Genomic DNA, 23,418 nt, shown 5'->3' with positions numbered 1-23,418 from the left:
TGATTTTCTACTTATTTTCACCAAATAAGGACTCCTTAAACATATTTTGACAATTTTAAAATTATGTGTCATTTTATAACATGTTTAAAATAACTTAATCTTGTAAAATGGAACCGGGCTACTACATTCTCCCCCTACTTAAGATATTTTGTCCTCGAACAATCTTAAGTACTGAATGCATTAAAATACTGAATAAACATATTTTATTCAAACTGATTCATTTTACAAGTTACAATCTGAAAATACAACAATTCAAAATAGCTCTGAAAATACAACAATTCAAAATAGATCCGAACTGTATGCATACGACTCTCAAGTTCCCAAGTGGCCTCCTCAGTGCCTCGGTGCTACCACTAAACTAGAATAAGAGGAATGGTTCTGTTGCGTAACACCTTATCCTTATGACCTATGACACGCAAAGGTCTCTCTACATATGTCAAATCTGTATCCAACTGTACCTCAGACGGCTGTAAGATATGAGACTCATCTACCTCATACCGTCACAAGATTGTAACATGGAACATGTCTTGGATACTAGACAAATATTGTGGTAAAGCCAACCTGTAAGCCAAATCTCCAATACTTTCCAAAATCTCGAATGGACCAATATACCTAGGAGATAACTTACCCTTGAGACCAAATCTCAAAATTCTGCGAAATGGGGAGATTTTCAGGAACATCTTCTCTCCCACTTCGAATTGCAAAGGTCTGCGCTTGACATTCGCATAGCTAGCCTTCCGATCCTGTGCAGTGTTAATTCTCTTATTGATCTGTCCAACAATACCAACAGCCTATTGGACTAACTCTGGTCCTTCTATCTGTCGCTTCCACACTTATCCCAGAACAGTGGAGTACGACATCGTTGCCCGTACAACGACTCAAACGAAGCCATCCCAATACTGCGATGGTAACTGTTTTTGTACGCAATCTCAATCAATGGCAACTGATCTTGCCATTCTAGACCAAAATCCATAGAACATGCTCGCAACATGTCTTCAAGAGTACGGATCGTGCGCTCTGACTGCCCGTCAGTCTCTGGGTGATATGTTGTACTCAAAATAAGAGTAGTATCCATAGCACGCTGAAGACTCCCCCAAAACCTGGAAGTAAAACTGGGATCTCGATCGCTGACTATGCTCACAGGCACTCCGTGAAATCGAACAATCTCCTGGATGTACAACCGTGTCATCCTATCAAAACTAAAGTCTCAGTTATAAGGAATGAAATGTGCTGACTTGGTGAGTCGGTCCCCCACAACCGAGATAGCATCACAATTCCTCAAGCTTACCGGTAAATGGGTCACAAAGTCCATCATGATCAACTCTCATTTCCAATCAGGAATGGATAAACTGTGAAGCAATCCTCCAGGTTGTCGGTGTTTGCCTTGACCTACTAATACACCAAACATATAGAAGCATATTAATACACATTTTTATTCATTCCTTTCCACCAGAAAGAACCTCGGACTCAAATCTTCGTACACCAAAAGGATTCTCATACCTTATGACTAACACTTGTCATAACACCTGTGACAACGTCGTTGTCCACAATTCTTGATTTTCTGTACCCTTCAGGTTCTCTTCTTGGAAATATCAATACAATTATTCTGTTGATTCACAAATCGATTAGTACAATCTCTAGTGCCAATATATATTGACATCTATCTCATAACTTCAGATAACACCTGAAAATGAGAATACTGCTTATCCTGTCACAGATAATCATTTTTTGTTGAATCCTGACTTGAACTACTGGATGAACAAAATTGTTTCATCACTCTTAGGAAAAGTCCTAAAACCAATACAACCTAGCAAAACCCCTGAATTGATCTCATCAAATCTAACATATCAATGACCTAACGCATCCAATAGACATCCCGGAAAATTGGTGACAACAATTCTGCTGGACCTGATAACCTTAAATCTCAGCTGCTATCCTTTTTTCCATGTCTAAACACTTGATGCTATCATGTTAGTATCCATTAAAATTCAAACGCTTGCTAGATCAATTTCTGACACTGAAGTCCCAGAATTACTGTAAATTCCTGAGAACTGAATATCTGAGTAATGTACTCATCTTATCATTCTACCAAAAAGTGAACAATTCCAATCGTTCTTTATGCAAAAGAATATTTAGCTCCCCCATCATGGGGTTATAACATCTGTATCTACCTCAGACAAATAGTTGCAAATAGTCACTGGGCACCAAACTTGCACCAGTTTAACTAACCATTTCAAAACACACACATGAATACCTAAGTGCTCATCTTTCCACTATCCAAGTGAATTCTTATATTGTTGTATCCATGTTGTAACTTAGCAGGCTCATGACATCTGTCAATAGAATCGAGTATCTTTTCAAGGTTATCAAACTGAAACCAAATTATACTTTAATGTAACTGTTGCAATGATCTCTAGACTGAGTAAATTTTCTATCCCTTTACAAAAGACTTCCAGAGTATCAATGGAAATATACTCTCTCATGTCTATTGTTGATCACAGTTCACATCTCCCAGTATAAGTCATCACAGTGCCCTGATAAAATTCTTATTTTCTTGACAATTCATCAATCAAATTCCAATTCTTACAGGAAAACTTAGCTAAGTAAACTCATCACTTAGAATTTCCTGTTCAACTCCTAATCAAGATCCTGATCACTAATATATTTTTGATAGAATCAGAAAATACTGGTAAAACCTCCTGGTTCTCCCCCATTATCACGTGCGAGAACTACCCGTCCAGAATATTCACTTGTTAAGGAATCCTTTCCAAGACTATTCTGTCCACGAAAACCAAAGTCTGTATCTCTGATGAAGTCAGACGATAACTCAAATCCCTTGGAACTAATCCAGTACCAAGTATAATTCCATAAGACTCAAATAAATCCTGAATATTCTCTTGATAGTTATACCCATTGCTATAATTGTACATACAACGAGACTGAGGTAAGTCTTCCTATAATGCCAAACTGAAACAAAAGAATCCTTCCAGAGTACACCGGCATAAGGTCGCACTTACTATACCATCTCGGAACCTGTCAGTCAAGAGCATCCTGGCATAACTCATCTCTGAGTCTCCGATATAATGAAATATTCCTATCTGGACCAAAATCATTGGTCAAGGAAAATTCTCTGTAGAGGCACAACTAAAATCCCGAGTTTGCAAGCATCTGATAATAAAATCCTGTTGAATATCAATTCAATTAATCTCCTGGATTAAATCCCGAAATAACAAATCAAGATCAAAACTTACCTACTCAGAACAATTACTTGTCAAGGAAAAATCCATTCCAAGACTGTTCTGACAACGGAACATCTTTATCTCAAACAGACGATAAATAAACCTTGATACCACACCTGGTATCTGTCCTATCCAAAGTCATACTCTGTTGTGACTGTTGCCAAATTTCCAGACTGAGTAGCCTTCCCTATATAGTCCCTGGAGCACCAAGGCCTCCAAACAATCTCTGAAGTATGGAAACTCTTCCAGAGGAATACCAACTAAGGGTGGCGCCTTCTCACGTCTAGTACTGGTCACAATCCACAACTCTTGGTATTACTTAGTCTGTCATCCTGATGAAAATCCATCATCACTAGGTAACAACCTAAAAAGATCAAAACAACCAATTGCTCTAAGGAAACCCGCTTAGAACAAACACTCATGCCCCCTGATGAATCACATCATCTCTGTGTAACACTTGGCTTACTAGAATATTCTAGGTAAAACATCTAGAACTATTCATTGAAAATATGAAAAATCCCAAGTACTCATTAAAACAATGATCAATCTTTTATTCAAAATAACCAAGTTAATCTCAAAGATTACAACACTTGAACCACAAATCCAGGTTCTAATACAATTTTTATTACAATCCCATGTAATACATAACTTAATCAATAGATTACACTGAAGGATGTACAATACAACACTAACTGAGTACATCAGATACTGAAATCTTTAATACATCAGAAATACAGTATTTAAATTCCTGCGGAAGTCTTTCATTCCATCTACTGATCTTGAACATGAAGTTTCCTGTCTGCTACTGATGTCAGCAGACCTTCTTCATCACACGATCTAAAAGATAAATAAAAATATATCCTACTAGATATGTCCAAAGCTTCTTGAGACATCCTCTTTGTAGGATCTAATGGGGTGGCTTCCTTGGTCGACGCAGAATGGATGACTACATGTCACATATTTCGTTCAACCCGGCGAAGCACCTGGCGTTGAAAACTGGATCTTCTCTTCCAGCTCCATCCTATTGGGATCCACATAATACGAACTTCTGATGCCAACCTTGGCGATGACGATCTTGGAAAAGCCTAGACATCTTTCTATTCCAATTCCTGATACTGCTATCGTCATTGAAACCAAATTGCTATCCTACAAAGGATAACCCAAAATCAATACTATGTCCCAAAGAATCTTATTGCATGCTCTGATACCATAAATGTAGTGACCCGCGCCGTGATCACCTACTAATCAAAACTTAAGCATGCAATTAATCAATATAATAACCTTAAATCAGAGTAACTGCAGAATTAAAGTAAGTCAAATACCAGGTAAGCAAAATCTAGTGGTCAACCCCGCTATCCAGCCTTGGTCACCACCTAACCTCCCTGTCTCCGGGAGAACTACCTGTATCTGCCCCATGGAATAGGGCATCCAGCCAACAGAAAATAACCGGAAGTGAGCCTAACATGCTCAGTACGAGAGTATGAGTATACACTATTATATGCGCATGAGTGCAAGTGAACATGGTATCAAGACACGAGGTCAAGAATATCTGATAGAGAATAACTTGGGCCTTGGTATGTACCACGTTGAGCTATCGCTATAGGAGGTGATAGACATACCTAGATGCCCTGATGGTGACCTAACACAAGTTCACGTGTCCAACCAAATATCAGTGACCTGACACAAGTTCATGTGTCCAACTAATATTGGTGACCTGACACAAGCCTATGTGTCCAACCATCTACTGACAAGGTAAATATCCCAATATCGGATATCACAAGGATACAGGCTCAATATACTCATGTATGCAATATACAGTCGTGACATGCTGTATATAAAGACATATAAAACATGCAATCACATAATCCATGCAAACATATAATACATGCACACTCAATCTGGATATCTCGAATAATACTTCCGTACCTTTCTAAGGCAGATCCTAGAAGCTCCCATCTACAACATAAATAACTATGCATTACCTAGCATGCCAAACATCACCTACTAGGCTCTAAAAGTTTTAATTAAACTATAGCCTACTCCCTATTTACTATAGGGAACCAAAGCCATACCTTCGTCTGTCGTCAGCCCGCTGATGTCGCATGCCCTAGAGCCTGGGCATAGCCTAGCTACGACCCCTAGACGCCTCGCCAGAGCTCCGCCGCCTGGCTGCTACTGCGGACATTGTCCGCTATAAAAATATACTATTTTCTACTCCAACTCTTAAAGAAAAAGTCCCGAAGTCCTTAAATAGAGCGATTACCGGGAGAGGAGAGGAATTTTTGCACTTAAAAATGAGGGATTCGGACCCCTATTTATAGGAGAAGTTTGGACGGTCCGAACTGGGTTCGGACGGCCCAAACTTCCACTTGTCCGAGTCATTTTGACACCTGGGCTCTGCTGAGTTCGGACGGTCCGAATTCGGGTTCGGAGGGTGATGAAACTTAAAATTTGTAATTATTTATATGTTAAAAAGTGTGTTTTAAAATTTAAGTTTAATTAAAATTATGAAGTTGTATTATTTTATTGTTGTGTTTATATTTAAATGTTTTACTAAAATGTTGTATTTTACGGTTTGCGCAGGTTTGGTAAAAATAAAATTACTCAAGCTACAGAGGTCATAATGGAGTAATCTCAGAACCTGTAGAATCACAAAAGAGGCATCCTGAACTTTTTAGAAGATAAGAAATTCCAAAAACTTCATTAAGATGATCAAAATAATCAAACATCAAAATGGAGACAGATTTACTTTTACTATGACAGCTTGGAGTAAAAATATCATAAGTATTTCATATGTTATCCAAAAGGGGTGAATGAGTTGTCAAAACACATCTACAGACAAAGGGCTACGTGTTATATGTTTTGTGCAGAAGAAAAATAGGAAGTCTAAGGCATCAAACATGCCAATTAAAGTTGAGTCAATGTATTGACATTCAAGGAGACAAGCACCCACCAACTTTACTATTCCATATTTAATGAGTCTTGGACCCTTGCTCTCATTTTGCCTATAAATAGATGTGTTGTATAAGCTTTGTAGTGTGCAAAAGTGTAGAGAATTCCTTATTTGTAAAATAAATATTGTGTGTGTGAGAATAAAAGTTTGAGTGTGCAAGTTTCTCAAGTTCAAGTATGAAATTTCTTTTATCTTTATTCTTGAGTTTCATGTTCATGGAAAGCTAAATCTTTTTATGTCAAGGTGAAAAGGTTTCATTGTTGGTCAGTAAGATTGTTTATATTTTGTATATTCTTCTCTTTTCTATTTTTATTTTTGCTAATTGATCTTTATTTGTAGGTATAATTTTGGATGATTTGTTGTTATCTATTTACATCAAATGCTTGGTACCTTGAATGTGGTTACCTTGATTTGTTGTCAAATATGATACAATAAATACTGCAATAATTATATACTATAAATATATGTATCTATTTATAATAAAGTCATATATATTATTTAGACGATAGCGTGACTCTGTCGGTTGTTCTAAATAATATATTGTGATTTGAACTAACTTTTACTTTCCGCAACTAACTTTTACTTTTCGCAACTAACTTTTACTTTCTCGCATCTAACATTTACTTTCCGCATCTAACATAAAAAAATGTCATATATTTTATTTAGACAATAGCGTGGCTCTGCCGGTTGTTCTAAATGAAATATTGTGATTTGATCTAACATTTAATTTTATGTCAATTTATATTTATGCATTTATATATATATTATCGGTACCATGTATTAAATATCGGTTAATATGATATTAATATAGTGGGAACTATATTATATGATATATTTGTATAAATATTTAATTATTCTCTTATGTTTATTTTTATTTTAGTTTCTTTTATTTATTTTTGTTAAGAAATCTTAAATAAACCAACAATGAACCTTTGAAGCCTTGACAATTTTATAATTTGTGTATTTGAAGTTTTATAATAATATTTTCATCTATAATATATTATTGCTAAAATTAAACTTACAACATCCTCTTCGTGGATCGATCTCGTACTCACGAGTATATTATTTGCAGACAACCTACACTTGGGTGAATTACAATTTAAGTTGTAGCAAGTTTTTGGCGCCGTTGCCGGGGAGGTATAAAATTAAGTTTAATTTTGTTATTTATGTTATTATGTAAATAGTATGTTGTTTTTAATTGTATGATTGTTTGGAGTCGTAAACAAAGTGGTAGACTTGTTCGAGTAACTGAAAATATTTTAAACATGGACGATAATTCTAATAATCAAGATGATAATAATAATAATAATCATCATCATCATCATCAAGAACATGAACAACCAAGAACACTTAGGCACCATATGAATCTAATAAGAACTAGTACACCATCTTGTTTAGTTTTTTCTCCTGATGCATCTAATTTCAATTTTAAGCCACAAGTCATTCAACTTTTACCAAATTTTCATGGCTTAGATTCTGAAAATCCATATTTTCATTTAAGAGAATTTGAGGAGGTTTGCAACACTTATAATGATCAAAATTGTAGCATGGATACTGTTCGATTAAAGCTTTTCCCTTTTTCCTTAAAAGATAAAGCTAAAACATGGTTGCAAAATTTGAGATCAAGTTCAATAAGATCATGGGAAGAAATGCAACAACAATTTCTAAAAAAGTTTTTTCCTTCCCATAGAACAAACTCTTTTAAAAGACAAATTACAACTTTTTCTCAAAAACAAGGGGAAACATTTTATCAATGTTGGGATAGATATAAAGAGTTACTTAATACATGCCCACATCATGGTTTTGAAATATGGAGGGTAGTTTCTCACTTTTATGAAGGTTTAATACCTAAAGATAGGCAAATGATAGAATTCATGTGTAATGGAACTTTTGAAGATAAAAACCCAAATGAAGCTATAGAATATTTGGAGTCATTAGCAGAAAATGCTCAAAATTGGGATAATATAGGCTCAATTGAACCACCAAGTAAAACAATAATTCAACAAATGGGGGTGGTATTTATCATCTTAAAGATGATGTAGATGTTCAAGTTAAACTTGCATCTTTAGCAAGAAAAATCGAGTCATTAGAAATGAAAAAGAGTGATCAATTAAAAAGTGTTCAAGAAATTGTTTGTCATATATGTGACACATATGATCATCTTACAAAAAATTGTCCTACTTTGCCTTTATTTAAAGAATGTCTCCATGAACAAGCCAATTATGTTAACAATTTTAAAAAACCAACATTAGATCCTTTTTCACAAACATATAATCCTGGTTGGAGAAATCATCCTAATTTTAGTTGGAGGAACGATAATAATGCACAACCTTCACAACAACCTTTTCACAATAACCAAAGTCATCAAGGTTATGCTCCTTATATCCCACCTCCAAAAAAATATTTTGAAGATGAAATGCATACATTCAAAAGCAAGAGTCTATCAATATTCAAAACATTCAATCTATGAATGATTTGAAAGAAACTCTTGCAAAATTTGCATCTGTACTTAATATTCATGAAAAAGGAAAATTTCCATCTCAACCACAACCTAATCCTAAAAATCAAAATCAAGAAAAATTTGATCAAGTAAAATCTGTTATTACTCTTAGAAGTGGTAAAATAGTTAATGATCCATATAGTGATGAAAACAAAGATCAGTCAAACTCAAAGAGTAAGGATGAAAATCTTGATACTTTCGAGAAAGATGATACTTTGAGTCCTAAGATTAAGAAAGTTGATGATAAATTATCTGAAATAATATGTGAGTCAAATAAACATGTTCCTTTCCCTCATGCATTAGTTAATAATAAAAAAAAACAAAAAAATGATTCTGATATTTATGAAGTTTTTAAACAAGTAAAAATAAATATTCCATTATTAGATGCTATTAAACAAGTGCCTTCTTATGCAAAGTTTTTAAAAGATTTATGTACTGTGAAAAGACAATTGCATGTAAAGAAGAAAGCATTCTTAACGGAGCAAGTAAGCTCTATTATTCAAAATAATTCTACCTTGAAATATAAAGATCCCGGTTGTCCAACAATTTCATGTATTATTGGAAAAAATAAAATTAAAAAAGCTTTGTTAGATTTGGGAGCAAGTGTAAATTTAATTCCTTATTCAGTTTATGAAAAGCTTAAGTTGGGAGATTTAAAACCTACATCTGTTACTCTTTTACTAGCCGATAGGTCAATCAAAATACCTAGAGGTATTGTAGAAGATGTATTAGTTCAAGTTGATAAATTCATATATCCCGTGGATTTTATTGTCTTGGATACACAACCAATAGAAGTACATAACGAAATTCCAGTAATATTGGGACGTTCATTTCTAGCAACTTCAAATGCTTTAATTAATTGTCGAAATGGAATAATGAAATTGTCTTTTGGAAATATGACTTTAGAACTTAATGTGTTCAATTTATGTAAACAACCAAGTATTAATGAAGATGAAGATGATAATGCAATAGAAACAATTGTGGAAGAAAATATACACCAAGAAAACTTAAATCAACAATCTGAAGTTTGTTTAGTGGAAAGTTTTGATTCAAAAAATGTTTTTAAATCAAAGTTATTTGAAGAAATTAATGAACTTGAAGAAGTAAAAGAAAATGATCATCCAAAACTTGAATTAAAACCCTTGCCAATAGAACTAAAATATGTTTTTCTTGGTGAAAATCAAACATATCCTATTGTAATATCTTCTACCCTCTTACCAAAACAAGAAGAAGATTTAATAACACTACTTAAAAAACACAAAAATGCAATTGGATGGACTTTGCAAGATATAAAAGGTATAAATCCTTTAATCTGCACACATAGAATTCACTTGGAAGAAAATGCTAAAACATATCAACAACCACAAAGAAGATTAAATCCACACATGAAAGAAGTTGTTAAAAATGAAGTTTTAAAACTATTAGATGCCGGAATTATTTACCCAATCTCGGATAGTAAATGGGTAAGTCCAACACAAGTAATACCAAAAAAATCAGGCATCACTGTTATAAAAAATGAAAAGGGAGAATTATTACAAGCTAGGATTCCATCTAGTTGGCGTATGTGCATTGATTATAGAAAATTAAATAATGCAACTAGAAAAGATCACTTTCCGTTACCATTTTTAGATCAAATTTTAGAGAAAGTGGCAGGTAATCCTTATTATTGTTTTCTTGATGGGTATTCGGGGTATTATCAAATACCACTATCATTAGAAGATCAAGAAAAAACTACTTTCACTTGTCCGTTCGGAACTTTTGCTTTTAAAAGAATGCCATTTGGTTTATGTAATGCCCCGGCTACTTTTCAAAGATGCATGCTAAGTATTTTTAGTGACATGATTGAAGAATTTGTGGAAGTTTTTATGGATGATATAACTGTTTTTGAAAACTCATTTGAAAACTGTCTTACAAATTTGAAAGAAGTTTTAAAAAGATGTGAAGAAAAAAATCTTGTTTTAAATTGGGAAAAATATCACTACATGGTTAAATCCGGAATTGTATTAGGGCATGTCATATCTGAAAAAGGAATTGAAGTTGATAAAGCTAAGGTTGATGTTATTTCTAATTTACCATCACCAAACACGATCAAAGAAATTCGATCATTTTTGGGTCATGCGGGATTTTATAGAAGATTTATAAAAAAAATTAGCATAATATCGAAACCAATTTCAAATCTTTTAACAAAAGATTCACAATTTGAATGGACTCAAGAATGTGAAACTGCTTTTAAAAAGATAATTAATCTTTTAACTACATCACCTATTTTACAACCTCCTGATTGGTCTTTACCATTTGAATTAATGTGTGATGCAAGTGATTATGCTGTAGGAGCCGTGTTAGGACAAAGAAAAGAAGGTAAACCTTATGTGATCTATTATGCAAGTAGAACCTTAAATAGTGCTCAAATCAATTATTCAACAACTGAAAAAGAATTACTTTCAGTAGTGTTTGCATTAGATAAATTTCGATCCTATTTAATTGGTTCTACTACTATTGTTTATACTGATCATTCTGCCATAAAATATTTATCAAATAAACAAGATTCTAAGCCGAGATTAATAAGATGGATTTTATTGTTACAAGAATTTGATCTTGTAATAAAAGATAAAAAAGGAAAAGAAAATGTAGTAGCCGATCATTTATCAAGAATAATTTCTGAATCATCTCAAAATGAAATACCAATAAATGAAAATTTTCCGGATGATCAACTATTTTATTCTACTACTATGCCTTGGTTTGCTAATATTGTAAATTTTCTTGTGACAAATAAAATGCCTTCTCATTAGAGTTTACAAGATAAAAATAAATTCTTGAAAGAGGTCAAAAAATTTTATTGGGATGATCCTTATTTGTTTAAGTATTTTCCTGATCAAATTTTTTGACGATGCATACCCGACAATGAGGTAAGTAGCGTCATTAAATTTTGTCATTCTGAGGCATGTGGAGGTCATTTTTCGTCAAAGAAAACAGCTGCAAAAATCTTTCAATGTGGATTTTATTGGCCTTCTTTATTCAAAGATACACATTCATTTTGCAAATCTTGTGAAAATTGTCAGAAAATGGGTTCAATTTCAAAACGAAACATGATGCCTTTAAATCCAATCATGATTATTGAAATATTTGACAGTTGGGGAATAGATTTTATGGGTCCATTTCCATTATCTTTTGGATTCACTTATATTTTAGTGGCTGTCGATTATGTTTCAAAATGGATTGAAGCAATTGCATGTAGAACTAATGATCATAAAGTTGTGATAAAATTTTTGAAAGAAAATATTTTTAGTCGATTTGGAATACCTAGAGCTATAATCAGTGATGGGGGAAGTCATTTTATAAATAAATCATTTTCTTCATTGTTAAGAAAATATGGTATTACACATAAAGTTTCTACTCCATATCACCCTCAAACGAATGGTCAGGTTGAACTTGCAAATAAAGAAATAAAACAAATTTTGGAAAAAACAGTCAATCCAAATCGAAAAGATTGGTCTTTAAGATTAAGTGATGCATTATGGGCATATAGAACTGCATTTAAAACATCATTGGGGATGTCACCATATAGATTAGTTTTTGGAAAGCATTGTCATCTACCTGTTGTAATTGAACATAAAGCTTATTGGGCAATTAAAGTGTTTAATACTAATTTAGATGATGCATCTAAATTAAGAAAATTGCAATTAAATGAACTAGAAGAATTAAGAAATGATGCATATGAAAATGCAAAGATTTATAAAGATAAAACAAAAGCATTTCATGATAAAAATATTATGAGAAAATCTTTTGAAATCGGACAAAAAGTTTTACTTTATAATTCTCGCTTGCATTTGTTTCCAGGAAAACTTAGATCGCGATGTTCTGGACCATTTATTATTAAATTTGTCTATCCTCATGGTGCTGTTGATGTTGAAAATCCTAAAAATAATAATTATTTAAAGTTAATGGGCAAAGACTTAAACCGTTTATAGAAAATGAAGTTCTTAATGAAGAGTTTATGCCTTTATATTGTTAAATTTGTCTATCCTCATGGTGGTTTTTATTTTATTTTTGCATAATTGAGTTCACTTCCCGGTTAAGTGGCGGATAACGGTACTCCGTGACTACTTTCAGTCGGTTTTATTTTACTTTCCCAAAATAATTGAATATATATATATATATAAATATATATTATGGATGAAGCTATCAAAAAACTTGGTAAATATTTTCCATCTGTTTCTAAAAAAGTTCTGAGAATGATTTATGAAGGCAGATGTGAAAGATTGAGAATGCTTATGCAAAAAGGAATCCCGGAGGATATTCGTCTTATAATTGAAGCCAAGGTTCGGTTAGGTGGTGAAGTTCCAAAATTCTTACTTGTTCGAAATACGTCTGGACTAGGAAAAAGTACCTATGCGAAGAAAAGAAGGGCTAAAAGGTTAGATGTTTGTCATAATTGTGCCAGATGGACTTATAATAGACAATGCAGATCTTTGGGATATGTTTCCACAAATAGAGAAGATAAAATTGATTTCATTAAGAATGAGCTGAGTAAAGAGTCATTAGATGATATCTCATTGACTCTTGAGACGCATTCTAGTGGAGATGTTCAAGGTCAACTTCTCCATTTATGGAAACTATTCCAAGCGCAGCGTCATGGTAATGGTCTTGGGAATCTGACTAAAAAAGACCCTATTTGCCAATTTATAAGAAAATTGGATGGTAAGCCAACCCTCGACTCATAAATATTGAAGGAACACTGTGAGCCACAATCACATCACTGTTTATACGCATGCATGTTATTATTATATATTATTTTTTTTTACTATTTTCATCATTTTGTTCACATCTGTATTCCTATTTCTGTCTTATTCCTTGTTTTCATTATAAAATCACTCAACTCTCTCTATATTTTTGAGAAAAAAAAAACATGACAGGATCTTCTTCACAAAAATTGAAAAATATTTGTGTCTTTTGTGGTTCTAATACTGGAAAGAATGAAATATTTGTTGATGCAGAAATTAATCTTGGAAAAAAGTTAGCAGAGAGAAAAATTCACTTGGTTTACGGAGGAGGCAATATTGGGTTAATGAGATCTATTTCAACAACAGCTCATCTTGGAGGTAGTCAGGTTTTGGGTATTATTCCTACAGCTTTAGCTGAAGGAAATATTACAGGTGTTACGGTTGGGGAAGAGTTGAAATTTTCATCAATGTACGAGAGAATAACTAAAATGATAGAAAATTTTGATGCTTTTATTGCCTTACCTGGTGGTTTTGGTACTTTAGAAAAAAATTTTCATGTTGTTTTTTGGGCACAACTTAATATCCATAATAAACCTGTTGGCTTGTTGAATATCAATAACTATTATGATGGTTTGTTGAATTTTCTTGATGTAGCCGTGGAACAAAATTTTATTTCAGAAAATTCACGAAGGATGCTCATCTCTACTTCGAATGAAGACCAATTAATTGATGATCTCCAAGCTTTTGTTCATCAACCTGATTCAGCTATAACAAAGATCAATTGGTCTCAACCAACCAGTAAAAAAAGAAAACTGGATCATTGATTCAATATGTCATGAAATGGTTTGTGTTTGTTCCTCATCTTCAATAATTCCAGGTGATATCTCTTTCATCATGTACTCTTTATTTTTCTTTAAAAAAAAAATTAAAAACAATGTCATATTCAGGTTTGGGGGAGGGTTTATCTCTAAAAAAAAAAAATTTATTAAATTTTTTTTTTTAAAAAAAAAGTATTGCTATAATAATATTTATTTTTCTTTTTCAATGACAGAGTAAAGAATCAAAAACTCCTGACACACATTAGTTTTTATTTATCATATTATCACAATAGATTAGATTTTAATATTCCGTATATATTTAAATTGCAAACTACTAAGAAAATGAAGTCTTTTGTATATATGTTTGTTTACACTTCTTTTTATCAATTTAATAGAAAATATATAATTGATGGGATATAAGTTATAAATAATATATAATTGTGTGTTTTCAAATAACATATTTTCTAAAACTTTTATGATTATATAGTTAAAGTGATATTGATTGAATGAATAATAACATGTATAATTGAAGGAATTAATTTGTAAAAGTGCAATATATACTCACATAAATTTTGTGAGTGAGAGGTGAGAATTGAGAAAATAACTTATAAGCTTTTATTGATTATTAAGAAATGGTTGATTGCTAGATTAAACCCATTTTGAAAAAAAAATTATATAAAAAAATGTGCATACAAAATTGGCTGCAAAGTTGTTTGAAGTTTGATTGTAAAGACGTAGAGTATTAATATCTCTACTATAATTCTCATGGTAAATTCTTAATAGATTTACCTCATAAATAAATAAATAAACTTTGAAAAAAAAAAGAAAAAAAAAGAAAAAAGAAAAAAAAAGTGTTACATATTTATAGTTTATTGGAGGTATTTGGTCATGTAAAAACAACTTCGCAGCCAAGTGCATAAAAAAAAATAAAAAAAAGAGAGAAAAACAAAAATAAAATGGGTTTATTCTTTGTAAATTATCCTATCTTATTTTCAATATTAGGTTATTTGATTGTCTGCTTTACATATTAACCATTTTCAATAAGTGTATAATTTTCTTCCAACTTCATGAGTAAAAAACAGCTATATATGAAATACTTTAAACTTGGTCAACCATTTTTTTTTAAAAAAATACCTCCAAAGAGAGAGAGAGAGGGCACCTTTTAAAAAAAATGGTTGACCAATTCGATTTTTCAAATTTCCCAATTTTCCAAGCTCTTCGGAATTAAAACAAACAGAAATAACTATATAGCTGTATATTACCTATGTATAATGTATGGAAGCATTGGAAGCTATATGATTGATTATACACACCTAAGAGGATAATACTACCAGGGGGAATTAGATTCTTCTTGAAACTTCAGCTCATACTTCTCCGCTTTCATCTTCGAATTCTTGATTTCATGATCATATTTTGTGGATAATTCTTTCATCTCCATGAGCTTCGCTTGTAGATTTCGAATCTCTTCTTCAGTATGACCACGCTTGATCTTGGCATCCAAATACCTTCTCGTATCCACCGCATCTTCCGAGTCAAAAGACATACTCACGAGCCGACGCAATCGAGATCGTAAAAATCCAACCTTTAAGCCAAGAAGTTCGAAAGATCTCAAAGATTTTTCCCAGACGTCGAATTCATTTCTCGGGGTTGTGAGATTACACCCTCTTATAGCATCAGCCGTATTGACTGCCTCAAAAATCATGCCAGAAGCTAACTTACAGGAAAGCCCTGGGAGGAGTTGATCATGAAGGAAAGTGTTCTTGCTGCAGCATAGGTCGTAGTATTTTCGACGAATGTGTTTGGGGAGCTCAAGGTCGACGCATACTCCATGGACCACAATGTGAAATTCCTCGAAGCTTTTAACATCTTTAAAATGGTAAGCGGATCCAGAGAACTTGGAACATTCTAAAACCTCGGATGCAACCTCTTCACTGTCATTTGCAGAATGCTCCTCCAGTTGTCCAATTCGAGGCACTGGACTTTCCTTTTGTTTCTTCTTCTGCACAATTGTTAAGGGAAGAGATTTCGAGCGTCGTTTTTTCTTGCTTTGGGCATCAATAGTTCCCTCTGTTCGGTAGTTTCATGTCACACCGGTTTTCAACAAAGCAAAAACAGCAAGTGAATATAATCCACTACCAAATCTCAATTCAAAAGACACGGATTGTTGATTCCGAAACTGACCCGCATCACTTTGCTTTGTTTGAGAATCCAGAATTAGTAGACTAAGCGCACCATCTACTTCATTCAAATCATTTGCCCTTATTATGTACACCTACAGATTGAGGACTTGAATTTAGATGAATCTACAGAGCTATATGGTATATATAAAAACCTTATTTAAATAAACCCCCAAAAAAAATACAGGCCATAGTGATAATATTTGACAACTAATGATCTAAAACAGCCTGATTGCCTTTCCATGAAAGAAAGAAATTGTCTAGTCGTTTTAGGCATAAAAATTTCCATATCAGGTTAAGAGATGTCAACTGTCACAGTTTTTTGCTAATACTCTATTTACAAAATAAAAAACTTGAACAATACCACACTATTAAAGAAAACATGCACATTCAAATATAATCTTCGGTATGCTTCAAGTGAGTTCAAGCGGAGGGTCATATTTAACAATTACAGAAACCACGGCATCTGTTCATGATAATCGTTTTCTAACCTACATGTTTTTGAATGTTCACAATCAATGAAGTGCTTCTATACTCAAAACACATGTATAGCCATGATAAAGTGAAGCAATTTAAAAAACTGAACCGACCAAATGGAGCGTGAAGATATCTCTAAGGAACAGCCAAAGGAACAAGTTGCATAGCATCACCTTAAATCGGCATGGTCCAATCAGTTGGAATATTAAAACATCTCCTTCAACTAATTTGTTTCCAGTAACAAATTTCCTCCATCCTGCACTAAGTCCTGTCTTAGGTGCAATATATTTTATTTCAAATTCCTCACCAGTCTCATTTTCGAGAACAGCTGTGGTGCCTTTGCTTGGTAAATGTAGCTTGCAGAACGGAATTGGAAGCCCCTACAGAAAAGTGGGAATCATGCCATAGATTAAAATGTAACTACTCACTCAGGTTAAGATATTTTGCAAGACAAGAAAAATCAATTCCAGAAGATCGATACCATCCAAAAACAACTGGCTACATGAGATCTAACTAAGACTTTCAAAAAACTAGGCTGCTGATTGCCCAAACTTGACTGAACCTCCTCGGCTCGAACCATGGTGGGTGACTTGAATTGGGCACGACTACTTGAACCACCAACGGAGGCATCTCCTTCGCTGTAATGAAAGAAAAAATTGTGCTAATGAGACTATATAGGGATGTGTGAGCACCTGTGTGTGCCAAGTTGCTGAAGCTGAACTGACCTCAGCAACATTCCTTCACAGTCAGGTGTTCCCTGCCAAAAAAAAAACATCCATTAATTAGCTAGAGTAATCAGAGTGTGTCATTTTTAAGCAAATTAATATTGTTTTCATCAATACATGTAACAAAAGACATCACTTCCATTAATGTATTACACACAGTACGCTGACTGACTAAAACTAAGGGGTCTTACACAAAGAAAAAAGATATAAGGCCAGCCTCTTAGAGCAATTTCATAAAATAGGAAACATTGAAACATAGAATACTTCAATTAACGTAGTCAAACAATCCAACATAACACCAGCAGCTGAGTTTTATTATAAGAGTTACAGGGAACAGGTCAGTTTAAAAATACTTGTTCCCCCAGTGTCTAATGGCAGTGGGAATTTCTCATGCAGAAGCATACTCAGTGCTTGTTGGTCATCCATCGCAATTCTAACACCAATAAGCCTTTGAGTAACAGTGCCAATACAATTGAACATAACTTCAAAAACAAACTAAAAACTTGAAGATACATTGGCAGATTGATTGATCAATTTCCACCGAGTCCACTGATTCTCATTTCTGGTAGCCATTTTGAGTGGAGAAAATAGTGTTCTTATTCAAGGCGAAATATCAGGAGGCATCTTGTGGTGTACTAAGAAAAAACTTGTCGGAACTACAATGTATACCTTAATGACACGAGAATTAGAATTTCAACAATGCCATAAAGTAGCAGGAAGCTACTTTCTACTGAAGCTGTTTCCAGTTCCTTAAATTTCTTGGCAAACAAGGTCATGATTTGCAGATTCAACTAAGGCGAAGAGCAAGTTCTATTTTTGCACGAATAGGACCTCAATGAGGGGACAACCCAAAATCAGTTACTTAAAAAAAAAAGAAAAAAAGAAAAAGCAGAACCGAAAATTAACCAAAAATAAGCAACTTTGACAAAAATATCTCAATCAGGAAATATTCATCCGGACCACAAAAAATGCCATTCGTCTCATGAAATCAATCTCACCAGAAGTACATACTCTTTTAAGTTCCAAAAATTCAGTGCCCATTCGACCATGAAACTCTTTTCTCAATTAAAATACAATGAGACAGAAAAGCAATCTCACATCTTCGGATTTGGGAACGGAGGTCGTCTTCTTCCTCATGCTCCTCGAAATAATGGGCCAAGCTTCGCCCATCATCTCCTTACGCTTTCTCTTCCTCTTACCCTAAAAACGACATCAATTCACTAAATCCATCCACAAGACCATCAAATTCACAAAGTCAAGCCCAAATGAACCCACTAAAAGCGGCGATGGGTGGACATCAGCAATAGGAGAAACCTCCCGACTCCGCGAATTCGGCTTCGTCGACTCTTCCTCAGGTGAAGGACGCGTCAGGGTTTCCTCCATCTGATCCATATCCGGCGATTCCTTCTTCGTCTCTTGCTCTTCAACGCCTCGACTTTCTTGGTTTTGGTGAACTATTTTCAGTTTCATTTCGTCAAGAGTTTAGCCAGGGTGTATATTATATGAAAAGACAGATTCCGATTATTCTCTGTTTCTACAGTAACAAGAATTCTCTTCTCACACAAGAAGTTTTCAGAAATCAGATTCAGTGGTTATTAATTTATGGCAAATTATCAGTTTTTTTTACTAATTGCTCAATAAGAGCAGGTCTATTGACGGGAAAACAATGGTTCGGTCTCAGATTTTTAAGTTCCTGGATTAGTCGCGAAAGTTTATATAATTTGATGGAATTGGTCTTTCCATTAAATAAACAGTTAAACCTAAGGATATAGTGATCGAAAAAAATCTTGTTAGTATCAGATCTTTGGCTCCTTCTCCAGTTTGATGACAAATGTTTCGGCATGGCATTGTTGATTTAGTCCTAAGCATCTACAAATTTTGATCGAGTTGATTTTTTTGTCAATTTAACTGTTAAAATATATCAATAAGATAAAATAAGATATGAAAGCATAGAACACAAAATATATGAAAGTTCGAAGGCTGAATTCTTCTTCGTTTTTTCTTTTTTTCTCTTAGGAAATAATTCGCTACAAGACTTTTGTTTTACAACTCCTTTGAAACAACCCACTCCAATCTTAATTCTTTTACAATGCCTAAATCGAAAATCCTAATACACAACAAATACAATAACAAACGTATGAATCCTTAGATCGAAACTTAGGGATGACAATGGGGCGGGGCGGGGATGGGTTTGCCGTCCCCATCCCCGCCCCCGAATTATACCCCCGTCCCCATCCCCGGTCCTGCTTAACTGGGGAATCCCCGTCCCCGAACCCACGGAGATCAAATCCTCATCCCCATCCCCGTCCCCGTCCCCTATTGTAGATTCCGACTTGAAATTTTCGTTTTTCCAACTCATTTTCTTTATATAAATCCAGTGACATACATATAACATTATAATCTCAGCTTATTATTATTATTTATTTATTTAATATATTTTCGGAACTATTGGGGCGGGTTCAAGGATGGGGATGGCATCCCCATCCCCTCCCCACTCCCTTGCGGGGATTTTAAAAAAATCCCCGAACCCGCCCCCGTTTCGGGTTTTCCCCACGGGAAAAATTGCCATCCCTATCGAAACTATCAAACTTCTTCCACAAAAGCCTTCTGAATTGAGCGGTCGAGTGGCTTAAGTAAACCTTTGGTTGATCCTTGATCTGATATATTTTTGATAAGCGAGAGTTGGTTTGAGCAGATAATGATATTGCTTTCTTGTGTGCTCAAAGTATCTGAGTATGCAAGCTTGTAAATGTTGGAACATCTAAGTTTTGGTGTTAAGTAAATCTACAACAAAACATAAGTTAAGGTAAAACTAGAAAATATATGTGAAGCCAAAAGTCCAAAAGCTTAACTACATATACACGACTGGACTAGACGACTGAAATACTCAAGAGACGAAGACTGGATATATTTGAGTATTTGATGACTGGAATCTACGACTGAAATCAGCAACTTGACTGAACCATAACTAGAAGCTATTCTCGACTAGTCAAAGATGCGCAATTGAACAGACTACAACTGGATTAAAAGAGACCGATACATTTCCAAGGATATTAAAATACTGTCAGTTGTGTCCATAAACATTCCCAACATATTCAAATCACTTTAGGGTTGACAGTTAGCCATTTTTGGATAAAATCCTCCATACATTATAGACGCCGCAATAGTATCAATAGACAAAGTTGTAATATTTGTCAGAAATCGTCTACATGGACTAACAAACAAGACAACAAATATTTTCGTGAGAAACGATACTTTTGAACTCATTTATGACCGTTGCAACCAATGCCTATAAATAGGCTTGAAGACTAGTAGAAGAAATCTCTTTAAACTCTTGCAATCTTTGAACACGAGCATTCAAATGCACTTTCTAGTTTACGAGTTCTTCATACAACAACTGATATAGTCAAAGTAGCACTCTCAAGTATTATATGTGATCAAGTGAAGATCAATTTATGCTAAGTTTTTCAAGTGTAAATCTTTGTTAGTTTCATTCAGGCTAACTTTCATTTCAATCGAGGCATTGTATAGGTCATAACTGAACTGGGGTGTGAGGACCTCGAGTGCTAATCTAATCTCAAAACACAATCAATAAATAATCAATCATCAAGGCTAATCAAGCCAGGAAATTATGTTTTTTTTAAAGCCGAGGGTCCCTACTCGAGCGCATGATCGTGCGCTCGAGCGAGTGCCCCTTCGGTCCAAAACATGACCAGGTTCGCTCGAGCGCGTGTTTAGGCGCTCGAGCAAGAGGAACTCTGCTCGAAACGCTCAATTCTGTACTGTACATGCTTCAAAACATCCCAAAACAGATATATATCAAGTTCAAAGATTATACGGGATCCGAGATACAAACAAAAGCAGAAACATGCTATAGTACAAGTTTCGATCTATTACAAAAGAGTTCTAAACATCACAACTCTACACTCTGAAAGAGTGGGTGCCCGGTGAGCCAACTTGTGGCTAAGGGCTTTGATGACTCTTTGTATAAACAATCTTTTGTTTAATATAATTTACACTTTTATTAATGGCAATGACTTTATCTTTCTTCATATTGTTATATTGTGATATACTATTGTTGTTTTGATAAAGACCTTGAATATACTAGTGTATGTAAGATGTGGTAGAACATGGAGATGTCTATCATGAAACACATCTTATAGTCACTGTATATTCTAAACTGTTCCTAGTCGATTGAGCCGTCCGATAATAAGGATAAGGATCGCTCGAGTTTGAGACTAGCATTTGCGATGCAGAGTACCACGTTTCATTGGTAAGGAACATAGAGATGTTCGAAGCATGCAAATGGATATTCATACGATGAATGATCGAACTACCCTATCCGGACTTTCCAAGTGGTTATCACTTATCGAGTGGATAAAGTCCGCGGTTTTGGTTGTACACCATTAGTCCTTACTACTTGAAACATCATTGAGACTCTATATGCTAGTACTGTGCTTTGACTCGTTTACCGACTCTATTGGGGTCATCAGGTGTCGGGATTGGGTACAGTTACAACACATATAGGAGTCGATGCTTTGTTGTCAAGGATTCACCACATACTTGCGAGTGTGGATATCCTATGCGATCTGAGGAGATATTAGTGTGACGAATCTCTGGTCAGAGTACATGATGTGTTTTAAGAAATGGTTTCTTAGTAACACATGCGATGTCACTATTTGATCTTCAAGATGTATTTCATAGTTATCGAATCTCGAACGACTCTCGATATACCAATGGTTGTTGATTCGATCGGGATATATGGATGAAGGGACCGTACTGTACGCTAACCAAAATCTATTGGTTCTTGCAGGAACTATCAGTGATACCTAGGGAATCATGGGGCGATGTTGCTAGGCGCTCTTACCATGATTCGATGGGCAAGTCGGAAATTGTTGTTCCGAGTCACAAGGAGTTGTGAGCCCACGGCTAGCTGTATCCTTGAACCATTAAGGGTCACACAGAGTAATGGATTTTTAATCCCTGTTGAGATAGTTAAATTTAAAGAGTTAAATTTAATGAACAAAGAAGTTGGACTTCTTAATTATGAGTAGAGGAGTAAGATTTCCTAAAATGACATAGGGATGGGCATTTTTGGAAATCACTGAATTCGGATTCAGAAAAATTTATCTTGACTTTAAAAGGTGCAGAAATGGTTTCTGTGCACATTGGTGAAATCGGTTTATCAATCGGAGTCACGATGAATTTTATATTAATTTCTGAACATGCGGGCTTTGCTTGTCGGGCTTGAACTTATGACTAATGAGCCCTAAACTGTTAGTGGCCTACATTATAAATAAGTTATTGCAGTACAGAAATTACACACAACAGGTCACAATTTTTGAAAAAAACCCTATTTTTCTCTCAGTAGTGGCCGCCCCCCTTCTCCCCTCTGCTCGGAAAATCCAGTCTGTGAATTTTGAATTGCAGTCTGGTTTAACGGATCAAATTCGTTAATCTCTTCGTAGAAACTTTTGATAGATTTTCTAGTGCAATCTATCAAAGGGATTAAATATCCGTTCGTGGACCTGATTGAAGAACAGTTCGTCCATCAGTTCCAGGGATATACAACAAGAGCAGAGAAATCTGTTGGTGTCCATAATCTCGCTTCGAGATTGGAGGTAAAAATTTTATAATCGTTATTTAATTTTTACACACACAATTTAATCGTAAGGTTGATACCCATTATGGAATCGTTCCATATAAAAATTTTAAACTTCCGCTGCACCGGGTATCAATCCTGATTGATCTGATCGCCGCGTTCTTCAACACACTCGATGCCCCACGTCTATCTCTCAATCCCGAGTT

At 34.5% G+C, this 23,418-nt stretch overlaps 1 protein-coding gene and 1 non-coding gene across 3 annotated transcripts; both read right to left on the bottom strand.

Moving 5' to 3' along the window:
- Window positions 1-7,885: 7,885 nt before the first annotated feature.
- Window positions 7,886-7,996, bottom strand: LOC140894083 (small nucleolar RNA R71). The gene has a single exon (XR_012153636.1). It is a non-coding gene; the product is annotated as a small nucleolar RNA R71 (small nucleolar RNA).
- A 7,406-nt stretch (window positions 7,997-15,402) lies between these two features.
- On the bottom strand, window positions 15,403-19,300 carry LOC140887975 (B3 domain-containing protein Os01g0234100-like). Of its 2 annotated transcripts, none has more exons than XM_073295625.1 (7): window positions 18,886-19,300; window positions 18,709-18,810; window positions 17,611-17,642; window positions 17,367-17,523; window positions 16,999-17,265; window positions 16,413-16,503; window positions 15,403-16,298 (listed from the first exon to the last, which is right to left on the bottom strand). In XM_073295625.1, exons 1-7 carry the CDS (start codon window positions 19,078-19,080, stop codon window positions 15,559-15,561), a joined length of 1,584 nt encoding a protein of 527 aa, XP_073151726.1. In that variant the 5' UTR covers window positions 19,081-19,300; the 3' UTR covers window positions 15,403-15,558. The 2 variants fall into 2 exon arrangements, with proteins under 2 accessions (XP_073151726.1, XP_073151727.1); XM_073295626.1 differs by having other exon boundaries at window positions 17,059-17,265.
- Between the last annotated feature and the right edge of the window lie 4,118 nt (window positions 19,301-23,418).

Source organism: Henckelia pumila, chromosome 3, assembly GCF_033568475.1.
Source record: "Henckelia pumila isolate YLH828 chromosome 3, ASM3356847v2, whole genome shotgun sequence".
Taxonomy (NCBI): Eukaryota; Viridiplantae; Streptophyta; class Magnoliopsida; order Lamiales; family Gesneriaceae; genus Henckelia; species Henckelia pumila.
Note: the sequence above shows the minus strand (reverse complement) of the source record. Positions and strands in the feature narration are given on the sequence as shown.